The sequence below is a fragment of the Euwallacea fornicatus genome, unplaced genomic scaffold (genome assembly GCF_040115645.1).
Source record: "Euwallacea fornicatus isolate EFF26 unplaced genomic scaffold, ASM4011564v1 scaffold_65, whole genome shotgun sequence".
Classification (NCBI taxonomy): domain Eukaryota; kingdom Metazoa; phylum Arthropoda; class Insecta; order Coleoptera; family Curculionidae; genus Euwallacea; species Euwallacea fornicatus.
Genome location: NW_027096033.1, coordinates 444377 through 463107, shown reverse-complemented (window position 1 = coordinate 463107; position 18731 = coordinate 444377). Strand labels below are relative to the sequence as shown.

General features: G+C 33.1%; 1 protein-coding gene across 1 annotated transcript; it reads left to right on the top strand.

The window, feature by feature from the left end:
* The first annotated feature begins 2988 nt into the window (after positions 1 to 2988).
* On the top strand, positions 2989 to 7258 carry LOC136349772 (uncharacterized). The gene is made up of 2 exons (XM_066301500.1): positions 2989 to 3098; positions 3154 to 7258. Exon 2 carries the CDS (start codon positions 3514 to 3516, stop codon positions 6805 to 6807), a length of 3294 nt encoding a protein of 1097 aa, XP_066157597.1. The 5' UTR covers positions 2989 to 3098; positions 3154 to 3513; the 3' UTR covers positions 6808 to 7258.
* The last annotated feature ends 11473 nt before the right edge of the window (positions 7259 to 18731 follow it).

Below are 18731 nucleotides of genomic sequence, written 5' to 3'. Positions count from 1 at the left end.
AACTGTGGCTCACGAGTTACATAAACCTGCTAGGAAAAATTATAAAAGGCGAAGGGTAATTATTAAAGGGTTGCACGACTTGTGGCAAGCGGATCTCGTGGAAATGCAGCCGTATGTCAAATCAAATAGCGGATTTCGCTATATCCTGGTAGTTATAAACGCCTTTTCAAAATATGTTTGGGTAATGCCTTTAAAAAGTAAAAAAAGTAAAGATGTTACGTTAGCATTTGCAGCAATTCTAAGAAGATCCAAAAATCCTCCGAAAAATTTGCATACAGATCTTGGTACCGAATTCTACAACAGGGATTTCACCGAACTTGTGAAAAAATATGAAATTAATCATTACAGTACATTTTCTAACTTAAAAGCAAGCATCGTTGAAAGAGTAAATCGTACATTGAAGAATATGATATGGCGTCAATTCACAATTCAAGGAAATTATAAATGGCTTGATATTTTAGAAAAAATTGTACAAAAATATAATAATACTGTTCACCGAACTACTGGCTACAAGCCTAACAGTGTCGATAATAAGAATGCCGAGGAAATTTTATCAAATTCCTACTCTCATCTAAAAACGGTGGATCCCAAAAAGCCAAAACTGAAAGTGCACGATTTTGTGAGGATTTCCAAACAGAGAGAAGCTTTCGATAAAGGTTACACTCCGAATTGGTCGACTGAAATATTCCAAATAGAAAAGATCCAGTTGACTAATCCCACCACGTACTTATTGAAAGATTACAACAATGAATACGTTCAGGGAGGATTCTATGAAGAGGAACTGCAGAAAGTTAAATATCCTGACGTTTACTTGGTTGAAAAGATTTTAAAACAAAAAGGAGATAAGGTTTATGTTAAATGGCTCGGTTTTAGTAACTCAAATAATTCTTGGATTTTGAAAAAGGATATTCTGTAACATTTTTTTATTTACTAGAATTTTTAACCTCCGATAACATTAAATCTTTCGTTATAAATTTTCGTTCTATGTATATTTGAAAATATATGGACCATTTTTTCTTCACACAACTGAATTCTTCTTTGAAAGTGGATTCTGTTAATATGCACAGCTAGATAATCACTTTTTCTAGCCTCCCTGTAAGCAAAACTCCATACAACCAGTTTGAAGACTTTGTTCTTCTCGCAAAAAGACACTTTTTTCATTGTGTTATGATAAAAAGAAAATTACGGGGTTAATAACCTTATACGAATTTGTCTGTAGACAAGTTGGAACAAGTTGAAACAGTGGGAATGGGGGACACTTAACGACATAAACTGAAATAATTTCATAAGCGTTCAATAGTTAAAGAGAAGAACATGTGCGTCTTAAATATTAACGTAGTGTTATAGTGACAAAATGATTTCTCATAAAAGTGATGATGATTACGACTGTGCAACTTCTTCATCCCCGATTCGTTACGATCGTCAACTCGAAGAATGTATACAAAAGTTTGAAGATGCCGCTAGAAAAGAATCCTTCCATCTACTAAATGCATCATATTATACGGATTCATATCGAATCGAATGTGGTTTAAGTCCGGCGCGAACATTCAGTTCGGTTATTACATTATCTGAAACGACAAAAATTGGTAAAATATCATTCAGTGAATTTGAATGGATCACATTTTTAAATGTTCTGCACGAAAAGATGTGTGATTTTTTCAATGACCCTACGGTTTCGGGTGACGTGGTAACCTTTCCATGTGGTGATTTTATCGAAGTGAATCAAATGATTGGATTTACCAATACTGATGGTGATTTTGGAAAAGTATTGAAAATATCTAAATATTGTGTAAGTTTCTATTTAACAGAAAAAGATGTACATCAAATTTTTCACATTGATTTTCACCTTATTCGCCAACGGTTGGTCATATTGAATGATCTGCATTTTTGTACTTTTTATTACAATATAATAAATGTACTTAAACCTTGGTGCATCGCAAACAATGTTAATAGAAAACCACTATTAGAATTGTATAACTTAATTTGCGATAAATGTATGGGAAATATGCTACTAAGTAGTGCCCTTAAGGAATACCTATATTATTATTATGACAAAGTTGTGCAGGATTTAAATAGAGAATAAAATTTTTGTAGAAAATATAAAGCTTTTTTACTATATATCGTTTGCCCCTCCCCAATATGCTCTCATATTTAAATATTAACAATTTTCTAACTACCTCAGTATATTTATGTTACACGACTAAGATGAACACAACACAAAACTTGGTTGACTTTTTAATTGGAAGCAAAGATATTAAACAATTGAAAAGTGAAGAATTAAAATGTCTTCCGCTCGAGTATTTTTTGAAACAAGTAGACTGCATAGATCTTCTAAATATTTGGAGTAAGTTACCCTATGAATATACTAGCAATTATGAGCTACAAATAAGGCTGCCATGTTTCGTTCACTACAATCGACCTGAAGTTCACGTTCATATAGATGGTCCACCGTCATCGCAAAAGATGTGTCCATATTGTTTGCAGACTTTACGTTGTTACGTTTAAGTTTCGATTAGCGGGGATATTAAAATTAACTATAAAAATTAATATTTCCAGTTCAAAATGATTCAATAGAATGTAAGATTTATATTTCCTTTCATTAAAGACTAATTGACATAATCCCATGAAAATTATTTATATTTGTAACATAAAATATACCAATACTTTCTATTTAAAGGAAGACAGCATCTGCAAAGAGGTGTAAATAAAAATACAATCCGAGAATGATGCAATTAGTCCATATACAGGAGTCAGTACTTCTATCCGGGGAATGATTTAATAGAATGTAAGTTCTATATTTCCTAGCATTAAAGACTAATTTACATAATCCCATGAAAATGATTTATATTTGCAACATGAAACCACTTTATTTTTTCCGATGAAATATATCAATACTTTTAATTTAAAGGAAGATTGCATCCGCAGAGGTATAAATAATTCCATCTGGGAATATCGCAAAGTAGATTATTGCAGATAGTCAAACTTAAAGGTTCATAGTGTTTGAATTTACAGTGGTTAATGTGAGTGGAAGTAAAGGAGATTGTTGCAGACAGTCAAACTTGAAAGTTTTTACGGTGTTTGATTTTGCAGTGTTTAACGTAAGTGAAAGTTTTTTTAACTGTAAATGACTAAAGTCTTTAAATTTTAAAACAGAATGGATTTGGAAAAACTAAACCAAGTGTGTCTTGTAAAGAATGATAAAGCACTGGTTAAACTACAAGATTTAACAATTAATGAAAAATATTTGATCTATAAAGCTACACTTTCGAATACCAAATACGGTAAAAACATTTTATTACACTTGGAAACCACTGTGGTATTCCTCCCTCGAAGAGTGACTGAGACGTTTGAACCGCAGCTGCATAACTTTGTCGAAGGAAAATACGCCCTTGTCTTTAGGGGAACAAAAGACATAGGACATCCGAATCCGCTGATTTTATTCGAAATCTGTTTGGCTTGAAGAATTAGTAGCAGCAGCAGCAGCAGCAGCAGCAACAGAAAGGGTATTGTATCATGGATCCGGATAACTTGTTGAAAAAATCCTTAGATGTTATTACAGGTTTTAAAAAAATTAGACACCAAATTAATAAATTATGTAAGAGAAACCTAACTGTTTGGTTGAACCGAGTGCAAAAATTGATTATCCTTTGTAATAATTTAATCGGTAAAGGTGGTTTACCATATCGTATGCACCGCAAATTGCAGACAAATTTACATCAATTAAATGTAATTAAAAAACTACTTCGACTAAAACTAGAAAATATAGAGGGATTAAATCGAGAAACAAGTAATGTTGAAAGTAGGATTTCGTGGGAAAACGTGGTTTCATGTTTCAATCAAAATGTAACATCGAATGTTATTATTAATTTGACGCATAAGGATATAAATCAATTCTTAAACGATTCTTCTCTTTTATTTGAAACGAAGATAAAAGAGTTTTTAAAACAAAATCCAGTTATTAAGGTAGCTTCCACATTTTGTGGGGAGTTTATTAAAAAATCTGGGGATAAGGAAATAATTAACATTTTCTATTTTAATACAAACTATGCAATCATTGATGTGGGAACGAATTTACTTGGCTGGTTTCGCGAAAATATCCAAGATCAAGTATTAAACCAACTGTCAGAATTTCAGGAACGTGATTCAGGCTTTGCTTTACAAAAAATCGATTATTTAGAAATTAATATTAATAAATTTGAAATGGGTAGCGGTTCAACTTTTATCAAATTACCTAAAGAAATTTCAAAGAAACGGGCTTGCATTAATATTCAAAATGACGATCAAGCCTGTTTCTATTGGTCGATTGTTAGTGCTATTTATCCTGTTATAAATAACAATAATCGTATTACTTCATATCCACATTACAGCACTGTTTTAAATACCACAAATTTAGAAATGCCTATGCCTTTAAACAAAATATATAAATTTGAAAAATTAAACGATATATCGGTAAATGTTTACGCTTTAGAAATGTCAACGGTACCGACAACATTCTATGCAGTAGTTCCAGTCAGATTAACACCTCAAAAACTAAACAAACATATTAATTTGCTTTTAATTCAGAACAAATATTATCCTAAATTAAATGACTATAATCCGGTTCCCACAGATGCAGTAGTAGAAGAAGAAGATACCAATATTATCTATCACTATTGCTGGATTAAAGATTTATCACGATTATTATCCAGTCAGTTAAACAAACATAAACAACGTAAATTTATTTGTGATAGATGTTTAAATTATTTTTCCAACCATCAAAAATTATTAACACATGAAGTATTGTGCACTAAGTTGAATGACTGTCATATTTCGTTTCCCAAATACGACTTTATAGAGTTTAAAAATCATGTTTATCAACAAAAAGCCCCATTTGTTATTTATGCTGATTTCGAAAGTCAATTGGAAAACGTTTCTTTCTCGAATGATTTAGGTAAATATCAAAGACACATTCCTTTTAGTGTAGGATATTTCATCAAATGTGCATATAATGACTCTTTATCTCAGTTCAAAATGTTTCGAGGTACTAACTGTGTTGAATGGTTTGTTAATGAAATGATTGAACTGTCGAAATTTATTTATAATGAAACAAAGAAAAACACTCCAATGAACATCCAACTTGATTTATCAATGGCTAAAAGGTGTCACATTTGTGAAAAACCGTTTTCCCCTAAAGATGAAATTGTTCGAGATCATGATCATTTCACGGGTATTTTCAGAGGATTTGCTCATTCAGTATGCAATTTAAATTTTCGTAAGCAGTTTGTGGTGCCGATAATTTTCCAGAATCTTTCCGGATACGATTCTCATTTTTTAATCAAACTTTTATGTAAAAAAGGATGTTTAAGTGTACTACCTATTAACAAAGAAAAATATATTTCATTCACCCATCATGTAACAGAAAATGACATTAAATTTCGCTATATTGATTCGTATAGATTTTTGGGGGCTTCTCTCGATGAACTTGCAAAATCGATGCAACCCGAAAATTTAAAACTTTTAAAAAGTCAATTTTTAGATGTGACGGAAGAAAAATTTAAACTCTTAACGTGTAAAGGTGTGTTTTGCTACGATTATATTGATAGTATTGATAAACTTGATGAAAAAACTTTACCATCCAAGGAATATTTCTATAATAAACTAGAAGATTCGCATATTGACGACGAAAAATATAGTCATGCATCGAAGGTATGGGATTCTTTTAATATTCAGACTTTGGGAGAATATTCAGATTTGTATTTAAAAACTGATGTTATACTTTTAGCTGATATTTTTGAACATTTCAGATTAAATTGTATTTCAACTCATAATCTCGATCCTTCATGGTATTTTACCATGCCCGGATATACTTGGGACTGTATGTTAAAGTACACTAAATGCAAGTTGGAGTTATTACACGATATCGATCAAATAATGTTTATTGAAAAAGGTATTCGTGGTGGCGTTTCTGTGTGTAGCAGTAGATATTCAGAAGCAAACAACAAGTACATGTTTGACTATGATCCTGTAAAACCGTCTAAATACCTTCTTTACCTAGATGTGAACAATTTGTACGGAAAGGCAATGTGTGAACCTTTACCTTACGGAGGCTTCGAATGGATAGAAGATACCAATTTTGACGTATTAACTATTCCTGACGATTCCCCCGTAGGGTATATTTTGCAGGTAGATTTACAGTACCCAAATAAGTTACATGACACGCATAAGGACTTTCCTTTCGCACCTGAACATCTTAAACCGCCACAATCGAAATTACCCAAATTAATGACCACTCTGTTTCATAAACAAAATTATATTGTTCATTATAGGAATTTAAAGCAAATGTTAAAACATGGATTAGTTCCGACAAAAATTCACAAAATTTTAAAGTTTAACCAGTCACCATGGTTAAAATCTTATATTGAATTAAATAACGGGTTTCGAACACAAGCTCAATCAACTTTTGAAAAAAATTTATTCAAGCTGTTTAATAACGCGGTGTTTGGGAAAACGATGGAAAATATTCGAAAGCACCGCGTAGTTAAAATTGTTAAATCTTGGGAAGGACGTTATGGTGCAAAAAATTTTATTTCTAGTCCTAGGTTTCATAGCAGATTAATTCTAGATGAAAACCTTGTTATTATTGAACTGAAAAAGTCTTCAATCTGTTTCAATAAACCACTGTACATAGGCATGGCAATTTTAGACTTGTCTAAAATATACATGTACGATTTTCATTATGAGTACATGCTACCGAAAATGGGAGTTGATCGGTGCAAGCTCATGTACATACATGGACACCGACAGTTTTATTTACGAACTCTGTTGTAATGACGTTTATGAAGAAATCATAAAGAGAGATCTAACGAAATTTGATACTTCCGATTATCCTACCAACAATCCATACAATATCCCTCCGACAAATAAAAAAGTCTTAGGACTAATGAAGGATGAAGCTAATGGAAAAATTATTTCTCATTTTGTTGGACTCAGGTCAAAAATGTACAGTTTTAAAATTCAAGATGGAAAGGTTACCAAAAAAGCGAAAGGAGTGAAACATACTATTGTCCGTAACAAATTAACTTTTAACGATTACGTCGAATGCTTAAAAAATTTTAAAATCACTTCGGTAACCCAACGGTCTATTCGTTCCTATAATCATGAAATTTATAGCGTTGAACAAAATAAAATTGCTTTAAATCCTTATGATGACAAACGACAAATTTTATCAAACAGCTTTGATACTCTACCTTACGGACACTATAGCCTCAGTAACATACGTCACGGACAGCCTTAGTTTAAAGTTCACTTATATATATTGCAAAATTTCTAGATTATATTAATGTTATGTTTGTATTATGTGCTAATAAAAATTAAGAGAGCATTTTTTCGTTTACTTACCTTGAGCACCCACTCCACGCTCCAGTCACTCTACAGAAGTTCCCCAAGTACGGACCTGTCTCAAGGCGCTCAACCCGGACCTGTACCGACACGCCCACTCCACAGGGAGAGATGGTAACGTAACTTCCTTGACGTAACGACATACCTTTTGCCATAAGACTCCATGTTAATTTTGTCGTAACGACAAACACAGTTTCCGCAATTCACCACCTAATCACCTAATAACACAAATAACGTTCACGGTGCGAAAACTCTAAAAACAACCAACAGTTTTCGCAATGTACCTTTAAAGAATGAAATAACGGAACGACAAAAATAACGTTACACGAGAGAGATGGAGATACGCTTAACGTCAACTTTAACGTAACGACAAAGTTTTTCCCATAAAATTCCATGTTAATTTTGTCGTAACGACAAATACAGTTTTCGTAATGCACCACTAAATCAATAAATCACTAAAATAACGTTAACGGTGCGAAAACTCTATAAAAACAACCACTAGTTTTCGCAGTGCACCTTTCAAGAAATAAATAACGGAACGACAAAAATAACGTTACAGGAGAGAGATGGAGATACGTTTAACGTCAACTTTAGCGTAACGACAAAGTTTTTCCCATAAGACTCCATGTTAATTTTGTCGTAACGACAAATACAGTTTTCGCAATACACCGCTAAATCAATAAACCACTAAAATAACGTTAACGGCGCGAAAACTCCCCCATTTTCCCCATACGTTAATTTAACGGAACGACAAATATAACGTTAACGGAGCAAAAATAACGTTAGCGGATGTGCGAAAACGGCACATTTGATCTGTAACCCCCCTAGCTCAACTACTATGATGTGTCGTGACATCTTCATAACCTTGTCGAGCTGATTAATTTGACACTTTGTTTAACAAATTTGGTCCACATTTGCCAAAGTTATCGAGCTTCAAAATTGGAAAAGTCACAAAAGTTGTGTGTTTGAGCACATAAAGTACTATTTTTCTTGGAAGTTCAACAAGATGTAATCATGGTGTGTTATGTCATTTTAAAGATCTCGTCGAGCTGATTAATTTGACACTTTGTTTAACAAATTTGGTCTTCATTTGCCGAAGCTATCGAGCTTCAAAGTTTGAAAAGTCACAAAAGTTGTGTGTTTGAGCACATAAAGTACTATTTTTCTTGGAAATTCAACAAGGTGCAATCATGATGTGTTGTGACATCTTCATAACCCTGTCGAGCTGATTAATTTGACACTTTGTTTAACAAATTTGGTCTTTATTTGCCGAAGCTATCGAGCTTCAAAGTTTGAAAAGTCACAAAAGTTGTGTGTTTGAGCACATAAAGTACTATTTTTCTTGGAAATTCAACAAGGTGCAATCATGATGTGTTGTGACATCTTCATAACCCTGTCGAGCTGATTAATTTGACACTTTGTTTAACAAATTTGGTCTTTATTTGCCGAAGCTATCGAGCTTCAAAGTTTGAAAAGTCACAAAATATGTGTGTTTGAGCAAATAAAGTACTATTTTTCTTGGAAGTTCAACAAGATGTAATCATGATGTGTTGTGACATCTTCAAAATCTCGTTGAGGTGATTACTTTGACACTTTGTGTAACAAATTTGTTCCACATTTGCCAAAGTTATCGAGCTTCAAAATTGGAAAAGTCACAAAAGTTGTGTGTTTGAGCACATAAAGTACTATTTTTCTTGGAAATTCAACAAGATGCAATCATGATTTGTTGTGTCATTTTAAAAATCTCGTCGAGCTGATTAATTTGACACTTTGTTTAACAAATTTGGTCTTTATTTGCCGAAGCTATCGAGCTTCAAAGTTTGAAAAGTCACAAAAGTTGTGTGTTTGAGCACATAATGTACTATTTTTCTTGGAAGTTCAACAAGATGCAATGATGATGTGTTGTGCCATTTTAAAGATCTCGTCGAGCTGATTAATTTGACACTTTGGTTAACAAATTTGGTCCACATTTGCCAAAGTTATCGAGCTTCAAAGTTTGAAAAGTCACAAAATATGTGTGTTTGAGCACATAAAGTACTATTTTTCTTGGAAATTCAACAAGATGCAATCATGATGTGTTGTGACATATTCAAAATCTCGTCGAGCTGATTAATTTGACACTTTGTTTAACAAATTTGGTCCTCATTTGCCGAAGCTATCGAGCTTCAAAGTTTGAAAAGTCACAAAAGTTGTGTGTTTGAGCACATAAAGTACTATTTTTCTTGGAAATTCAACAAGATGCAATCATGATGTGTTGTGACATATTCAAAATCTCGTCGAGCTGATTAATTTGACACTTTGTTTAACAAATTTGGTCCTCATTTGCCTAAGCTATCGAGCTTCAAAGTTTGAAAAGTCACAAAAGTTGTGTGTCTGAGCACATAATGTACTATTTTTCTTGGAAATTCAACAAGATGCTATCATGATGTGTTGTGACATCTTCATAACCTTGTCGAGCTGATTAATTTGACACTTTGTTTAACAAATTTGGTCCACATTTGCCAAAGTTATCGAGCTTCAAAATTGGAAAAGTCACAAAAGTTGTGTGTTTGAGCACATAAAGTACTATTTTTCTTGGAAATTCAACAAGATGCAATCATGATGTGTTGTGTCATTTTAAAAATCTCGTCGAGCTGATTAATTTGACACTTTGTTTAACAAATTTGGTCTTTATTTGCCGAAGCTATCGAGCTTCAAAGTTTGAAAAGTCACAAAAGTTGTGTGTTTGAGCACATAATGTACTATTTTTCTTGGAAGTTCAACAAGATGCAATGATGATGTGTTGTGCCATTTTAAAGATCTCGTCGAGCTGATTAATTTGACACTTTGTTTAACAAATTTAGTCCACATTTGCCGAAGTTATCGAGCTTCAAAGTTTGAAAAGTCACAAAAGTTGTGTGTTTGAGCACATAAAGTACTATTTTTCTTGGAAATTCAACAAGATGCAATCATGATGTGTCGTGACATCTTCAAAATCTCGTTGAGCTGATTAATTTGACACTTTGTTTAAGAAATTTGGTCCACATTTGCCGAAGTTATCGAGTTTCAAAGTTTGAAAAGTCACAAAAGTTGTGTGTTTGAGCACATAAAGTACTATTTTTCTTGGAAGTTCAACAAGATGTAATCATGGTGTGTTGTGTCATTTTAAAGATCTCGTCGAGCTGATTAATTTGACACTTTGTTTAACAAATTTGGTCTTCATTTGCCGAAGCTATCGAGCTTCACAGTTTGAAAAGTCACAAAAGTTGTGTGTTTGAGCACATAAAGTACTATTTTTCTTGGAAATTCAACAAGATGCAATCATGATGTGTCGTGACATCTTCAAAATCTCGTTGAGCTGATTAATTTGACACTTTGCTTAAGAAATTTGGTCCACATTTGCCGAAGTTATCGAGTTTCAAAGTTTGAAAAGTCACAAAAGTTGTGTGTTTGAGCACATAAAGTACTATTTTTCTTGGAAATTCAACAAGATGCAATCATGATGTGTTGTGACATCTTCAAAATCTTGTTGAGCTGATTAATTTGACACTTTGTTTAAGAAATTTGGTCCACATTTGCCGAAGTTATCGAGCTTCAAAGTTTGAAAAGTCACAAAATATGTGTGTTTGATCACATAAAGTACTATTTTTCTTGGAAATTCAACAAGATGTAATCATGATGTGTTGTGACATCTTCATAACCTTGTCGAGCTTATTAATTTGACACTTTGTTTAACAAATTTGTTCCACATTTGCCAAAGTTATCGAGCTTCAGAGTTTGAAAAGTCACAAAATATGTGTGTTTGAGCACATAAAGTACTATTTTTCTTGGAAGTTCAACAAGATGTAATCATGGTGTGTTGTGACATCTTTAAAATCTCGATGAGGTGATTACTTTGACACTTTGTTTAAGAAATTTGGTCCACATTTGCCAATGTTATTGAGCTTCAAAGTTTGAAAAGTCACAAAATATGTGTGTTTCAGCACATAAAGTACTATTTTTCTTGGAAATTCAACAAGATGCAATCATGATGTGTTGTGACATCTTCAAAATCTTGTTGAGCTGATTAATTTGACACTTTGCTTAAGAAATTTGGTCCACATTTGCCGAAGTTATCGAGCTTCAAAGTTTGAAAAGTCACAAAATATGTGTGTTTGAGCACATAAAGTACTATTTTTCTTGGAAATTCAACAAGATGTAATCATGATGTGTTGTGACATCTTCATAACCTTGTCGAGCTGATTCATTTGACACTTTGTTTAACAAATTTGGTCTTCATTTGCCGAAGCTATCGAGCTTCAAAGTTTGAAAAGTCACAAAAGTTGTGTGTTTGAGCACATAAAGTACTATTTTTCTTGGAAATTCAACAAGATGCAATCATGATGTGTCGTGACATCTTCAAAATCTCGTTGAGCTGATTAATTTGACACTTTGTTTAAGAAATTTGGTCCACATTTGCCGAAGTTATCGAGTTTCAAAGTTTGAAAAGTCACAAAAGTTGTGTGTTTGAGCACATAAAGTACTATTTTTCTTGGAAGTTCAACAAGATGTAATCATGGTGTGTTATGTCATTTTAAAGATCTCGTCGAGCTGATTAATTTGACACTTTGTTTAACAAATTTGGTCTTCATTTGCCGAAGCTATCGAGCTTCACAGTTTGAAAAGTCACAAAAGTTGTGTGTTTGAGCACATAAAGTACTATTTTTCTTGGAAGTTCAACAAGATGTAATCATGATGTGTTGTGACATCTTCATAACCTTGTCGAGCTGATTCATTTGACACTTTGTTTAACAAATTTGTTCCACATTTGCCAACGTTATCGAGCTTCAGAGTTTGAAAAGTCACAAAATATGTGTGTTTGAGCACATAAAGTACTATTTTTCTTGGAAGTTCAACAAGACGTAATCATGGTGTGTTGTGACATCTTCATAACCTTGTCGAGCTGATTCATTTGACACTTTGTTTAACAAATTTGGTCTTCATTTGCCGAAGCTATCGAGCTTCAAAGTTTGAAAAGTCACAAAAGTTGTGTGTTTGAGCACATAAAGTATTATTTTTCTTGGAAATTCAACAAGATGCAATCATGATGTGTCGTGACATCTTCAAAATCTCGTTGAGCTGATTAATTTAACACTTTGTTTAAGAAATTTGGTCCACATTTGCCGAAGTTATCGAGCTTCAAAGTTTGAAAAGTCACAAAAGTTGTGTGTTTGAGCACATAAAGTACTATTTTTCTTGGAAGTTCAACAAGATGTAATCATGGTGTGTTGTGTCATTTTAAAGATCTCGTCGAGCTGATTAATTTGACACTTTGTTTAACAAATTTGGTCTTCATTTGCCGAAGCTATCGAGCTTCAAAGTTTGAAAAGTCACAAAAGTTGTGTGTTTGAGCACATAAAGTACTATTTTTCTTGGAAGTTCAACAAGATGTAATCATGATGTGTTGTGACATCTTCAAAATCTCGTTGAGGTGATTACTTTGACACTTTGTGTAACAAATTTGTTCCACATTTGCCAAAGTTATCGAGCTTCAAAATTGGAAAAGTCACAAAAGTTGTGTGTGTGAGCACATAAAGTACTATTTTTCTTGGAAATTCAACAAGATGCAATGATGATGTGTTGTGCCATTTTAAAGATCTCGTCGAGCTGATTAATTTGACACTTTGGTTAACAAATTTGGTCCACATTTGCCAAAGTTATCGAGCTTCAAAGTTTGAAAAGTCACAAAATATGTGTGTTTGAGCACATAAAGTACTATTTTTCTTGGAAATTCAACAAGATGCAATCATGATGTGTCGTGACATCTTCAAAATCTCGTTGAGCTGATTAATTTGACACTTTGTTTAAGAAATTTGGTCCACATTTGCCGAAGTTATCGAGCTTCAAAGTTTGAAAAGTCACAAAAGTTGTGTGTTTGAGCACATAAAGTACTATTTTTCTTGGAAATTCAACAAGATGCAATCATGATGTGTTGTGACATCTTCAAAATCTTGTTGAGCTGATTAATTTGACACTTTGTTTAAGAAATTTGGTCCACATTTGCCGAAGTTATCGAGCTTCAAAGTTTGAAAAGTCACAAAAGTTGTGTGTTTGAGCACATAAAGTACTATTTTTCTTGGAAGTTCAACAAGATGTAATCATGATGTGTTGTGACATCTTCAAAATCTCGTTGAGGTGATTACTTTGACACTTTGTGTAACAAATTTGTTCCACATTTGCCGAAGTTATCGAGTTTCAAAGTTTGAAAAGTCACAAAAGTTGTGTGTTTGAGCACATAAAGTACTATTTTTCTTGGAAATTCAACAAGATGCAATCATGATGTGTTGTGACATCTTCAAAATCTTGTTGAGCTGATTAATTTGACACTTTGTTTAAGAAATTTGGTCCACATTTGCCGAAGTTATCGAGCTTCAAAGTTTGAAAAGTCACAAAATATGTGTGTTTGATCACATAAAGTACTATTTTTCTTGGAAATTCAACAAGATGTAATCATGATGTGTTGTGACATCTTCATAACCTTGTCGAGCTTATTAATTTGACACTTTGTTTAACAAATTTGTTCCACATTTGCCAAAGTTATCGAGCTTCAGAGTTTGAAAAGTCACAAAATATGTGTGTTTGAGCACATAAAGTACTATTTTTCTTGGAAGTTCAACAAGATGTAATCATGGTGTGTTGTGACATCTTTAAAATCTCGATGAGGTGATTACTTTGACACTTTGTTTAAGAAATTTGGTCCACATTTGCCAATGTTATTGAGCTTCAAAGTTTGAAAAGTCACAAAATATGTGTGTTTCAGCACATAAAGTACTATTTTTCTTGGAAATTCAACAAGATGCAATCATGATGTGTTGTGACATCTTCAAAATCTTGTTGAGCTGATTAATTTGACACTTTGCTTAAGAAATTTGGTCCACATTTGCCGAAGTTATCGAGCTTCAAAGTTTGAAAAGTCACAAAATATGTGTGTTTGAGCACATAAAGTACTATTTTTCTTGGAAATTCAACAAGATGTAATCATGATGTGTTGTGACATCTTCATAACCTTGTCGAGCTGATTCATTTGACACTTTGTTTAACAAATTTGGTCTTCATTTGCCGAAGCTATCGAGCTTCAAAGTTTGAAAAGTCACAAAAGTTGTGTGTTTGAGCACATAAAGTACTATTTTTCTTGGAAATTCAACAAGATGCAATCATGATGTGTCGTGACATCTTCAAAATCTCGTTGAGCTGATTAATTTGACACTTTGTTTAAGAAATTTGGTCCACATTTGCCGAAGTTATCGAGTTTCAAAGTTTGAAAAGTCACAAAAGTTGTGTGTTTGAGCACATAAAGTACTATTTTTCTTGGAAGTTCAACAAGATGTAATCATGGTGTGTTATGTCATTTTAAAGATCTCGTCGAGCTGATTAATTTGACACTTTGTTTAACAAATTTGGTCTTCATTTGCCGAAGCTATCGAGCTTCACAGTTTGAAAAGTCACAAAAGTTGTGTGTTTGAGCACATAAAGTACTATTTTTCTTGGAAGTTCAACAAGATGTAATCATGATGTGTTGTGACATCTTCATAACCTTGTCGAGCTGATTCATTTGACACTTTGTTTAACAAATTTGTTCCACATTTGCCAACGTTATCGAGCTTCAGAGTTTGAAAAGTCACAAAATATGTGTGTTTGAGCACATAAAGTACTATTTTTCTTGGAAGTTCAACAAGACGTAATCATGGTGTGTTGTGACATCTTCATAACCTTGTCGAGCTGATTCATTTGACACTTTGTTTAACAAATTTGGTCTTCATTTGCCGAAGCTATCGAGCTTCAAAGTTTGAAAAGTCACAAAAGTTGTGTGTTTGAGCACATAAAGTATTATTTTTCTTGGAAATTCAACAAGATGCAATCATGATGTGTCGTGACATCTTCAAAATCTCGTTGAGCTGATTAATTTAACACTTTGTTTAAGAAATTTGGTCCACATTTGCCGAAGTTATCGAGCTTCAAAGTTTGAAAAGTCACAAAAGTTGTGTGTTTGAGCACATAAAGTACTATTTTTCTTGGAAGTTCAACAAGATGTAATCATGGTGTGTTGTGTCATTTTAAAGATCTCGTCGAGCTGATTAATTTGACACTTTGTTTAACAAATTTGGTCTTCATTTGCCGAAGCTATCGAGCTTCAAAGTTTGAAAAGTCACAAAAGTTGTGTGTTTGAGCACATAAAGTACTATTTTTCTTGGAAGTTCAACAAGATGTAATCATGATGTGTTGTGACATCTTCAAAATCTCGTTGAGGTGATTACTTTGACACTTTGTGTAACAAATTTGTTCCACATTTGCCAAAGTTATCGAGCTTCAAAATTGGAAAAGTCACAAAAGTTGTGTGTGTGAGCACATAAAGTACTATTTTTCTTGGAAATTCAACAAGATGCAATGATGATGTGTTGTGCCATTTTAAAGATCTCGTCGAGCTGATTAATTTGACACTTTGGTTAACAAATTTGGTCCACATTTGCCAAAGTTATCGAGCTTCAAAGTTTGAAAAGTCACAAAATATGTGTGTTTGAGCACATAAAGTACTATTTTTCTTGGAAATTCAACAAGATGCAATCATGATGTGTCGTGACATCTTCAAAATCTCGTTGAGCTGATTAATTTGACACTTTGTTTAAGAAATTTGGTCCACATTTGCCGAAGTTATCGAGCTTCAAAGTTTGAAAAGTCACAAAAGTTGTGTGTTTGAGCACATAAAGTACTATTTTTCTTCGAAGTTCAACAAGATGTAATCATGGTGTGTTGTGTCATTTTAAAGATCTCGTCGAGCTGATTAATTTGACACTTTGTTTAACTAATTTGGTCCACATTTGCCGAAGTTATCGAGCTTCAAAGTTTGAAAAGTCACAAAAGTTGTGTGTTTGAGCACATAAAGTACTATTTTTCTTGGAAGTTCAACAAGATGTAATCATGGTGTGTTATGTCATTTTAAAGATCTCGTCGAGCTGATTAATTTGACACTTTGTTTAACAAATTTGGTCTTCATTTGCCGAAGCTATCGAGCTTCAAAGTTTGAAAAGTCACAAAAGTTGTGTGTTTGAGCACATAAAGTACTATTTTTCTTGGAAATTCAACAAGATGCAATCATGATGTGTTGTGACATCTTCATAACCCTGTCGAGCTGATTAATTTGACACTTTGTTTAACAAATTTGGTCTTTATTTGCCGAAGCTATCGAGCTTCAAAGTTTGAAAAGTCACAAAATATGTGTGTTTGAGCACATAAAGTACTATTTTTCTTGGAAATTTAACAAGATGCAATCATGATGTGTTGTGACATTTTAAAAATCTCGTCGAGCTGATTAATTTGACACTTTGGTTAACAAATTTGGTCCACATTTGCCAAAGTTATCGAGCTTCAAAATTGGAAAAGTCACAAAAGTTGTGTGTTTGAGCACATAAAGTACTATTTTTCTTGGAAATTCAACAAGATGCAATCATGATTTGTTGTGTCATTTTAAAAATCTCGTCGAGCTGATTAATTTGACACTTTGTTTAACAAATTTGGTCTTTATTTGCCGAAGCTATCGAGCTTCAAAGTTTGAAAAGTCACAAAATATGTGTGTTTGAGCACATAAAGTACTATTTTTCTTGGAAATTCAACAAGATGCAATCATGATGTGTTGTGACATCTTCAAAATCTTGTCGAGCTGATTCATTTGACACTTTGTTTAACAAATTTGGTCTTCATTTGCCGAAGCTATCGAGCTTCAAAGTTTGAAAAGTCACAAAAGTTGTGTGTTTGAGCACATAAAGTACTATTTTTCTTGGAAATTCAACAAGATGCAATCATGATGTGTTGTGACATCTTCAAAATCTCGTTGAGGTGATTACTTTGACACTTTGTGTAACAAATTTGTTCCACATTTGCCAAAGTTATCGAGCTTCAGAGTTTGAAAAGTCACAAAATATGTGTGTTTGAGCACATAAAGTACTATTTTTCTTGGAAGTTCAACAAGATGTAATCATGGTGTGTTGTGACATCTTCATAACCTTGTCGAGCTGATTCATTTGACACTTTGTTTAAGAAATTTGGTCCACATTTGCCGAAGTTATCGAGCTTCAAAGTTTGAAAAGTCACAAAAGTTGTGTGTTTGAGCACATAAAGTACTATTTTTCTTGGAAATTCAACAAGATGCAATCATGATGTGTTGTGACATCTTCAAAATCTTGTTGAGCTGATTAATTTGACACTTTGTTTAAGAAATTTGGTCCACATTTGCCGAAGTTATCGAGCTTCAAAGTTTGAAAAGTCACAAAAGTTGTGTGTTTGAGCACATAAAGTACTATTTTTCTTGGAAGTTCAACAAGATGTAATCATGATGTGTTGTGACATCTTCAAAATCTCGTTGAGGTGATTACTTTGACACTTTGTGTAACAAATTTGTTCCACATTTGCCAAAGTTATCGAGCTTCAGAGTTTGAAAAGTCACAAAATATGTGTGTTTGAGCACATAAAGTACTATTTTTCTTGGAAGTTCAACAAGATGTAATCATGGTGTGTTGTGACATCTTCAAAATCTCGTTGAGGTGATTACTTTGACACTTTGTGTAACAAATTTGTTCCACATTTGCCAAAGTTATCGAGCTTCAGAGTTTGAAAAGTCACAAAATATGTGTGTTTGAGCACATAATGTACTATTTTTCTTGGAAGTTCAACAAGATGCAATGATGATGTGTTGTGCCATTTTAAAGATCTCATCGAGCTGATTAATTTGACACTTTGGTTAACAAATTTGGTCCACATTTGCCAAAGTTATCGAGCTTCAAAGTTTGAAAAGTCACAAAATATGTGTGTTTGAGCACATAAAGTACTATTTTTCTTGGAAATTCAACAAGATGCAATCATGATGTGTCGTGACATCTTCAAAATCTCGATGAGGTGATTACTTTGACACTTTGTGTAACAAATTTGTTCCACATTTGCCAAAGTTATCGAGCTTCAGAGTTTGAAAAGTCACAAAATATGTGTGTTTGAGCACATAATGTACTATTTTTCTTGGAAGTTCAACAAGATGCAATGATGATGTGTTGTGCCATTTTAAAGATCTCATCGAGCTGATTAATTTGACACTTTGGTTAACAAATTTGGTCCACATTTGCCAAAGTTATCGAGCTTCAAAGTTTGAAAAGTCACAAAATATGTGTGTTTGAGCACATAAAGTACTATTTTTCTTGGAAATTCAACAAGATGCAATCATGATGTGTCGTGACATCTTCAAAATCTCGTTGAGCTGATTAATTTGACACTTTGTTTAAGAAATTTGGTCCACATTTGCCGAAGTTATCGAGCTTCAAAGTTTGAAAAGTCACAAAAGTTGTGTGTTTGAG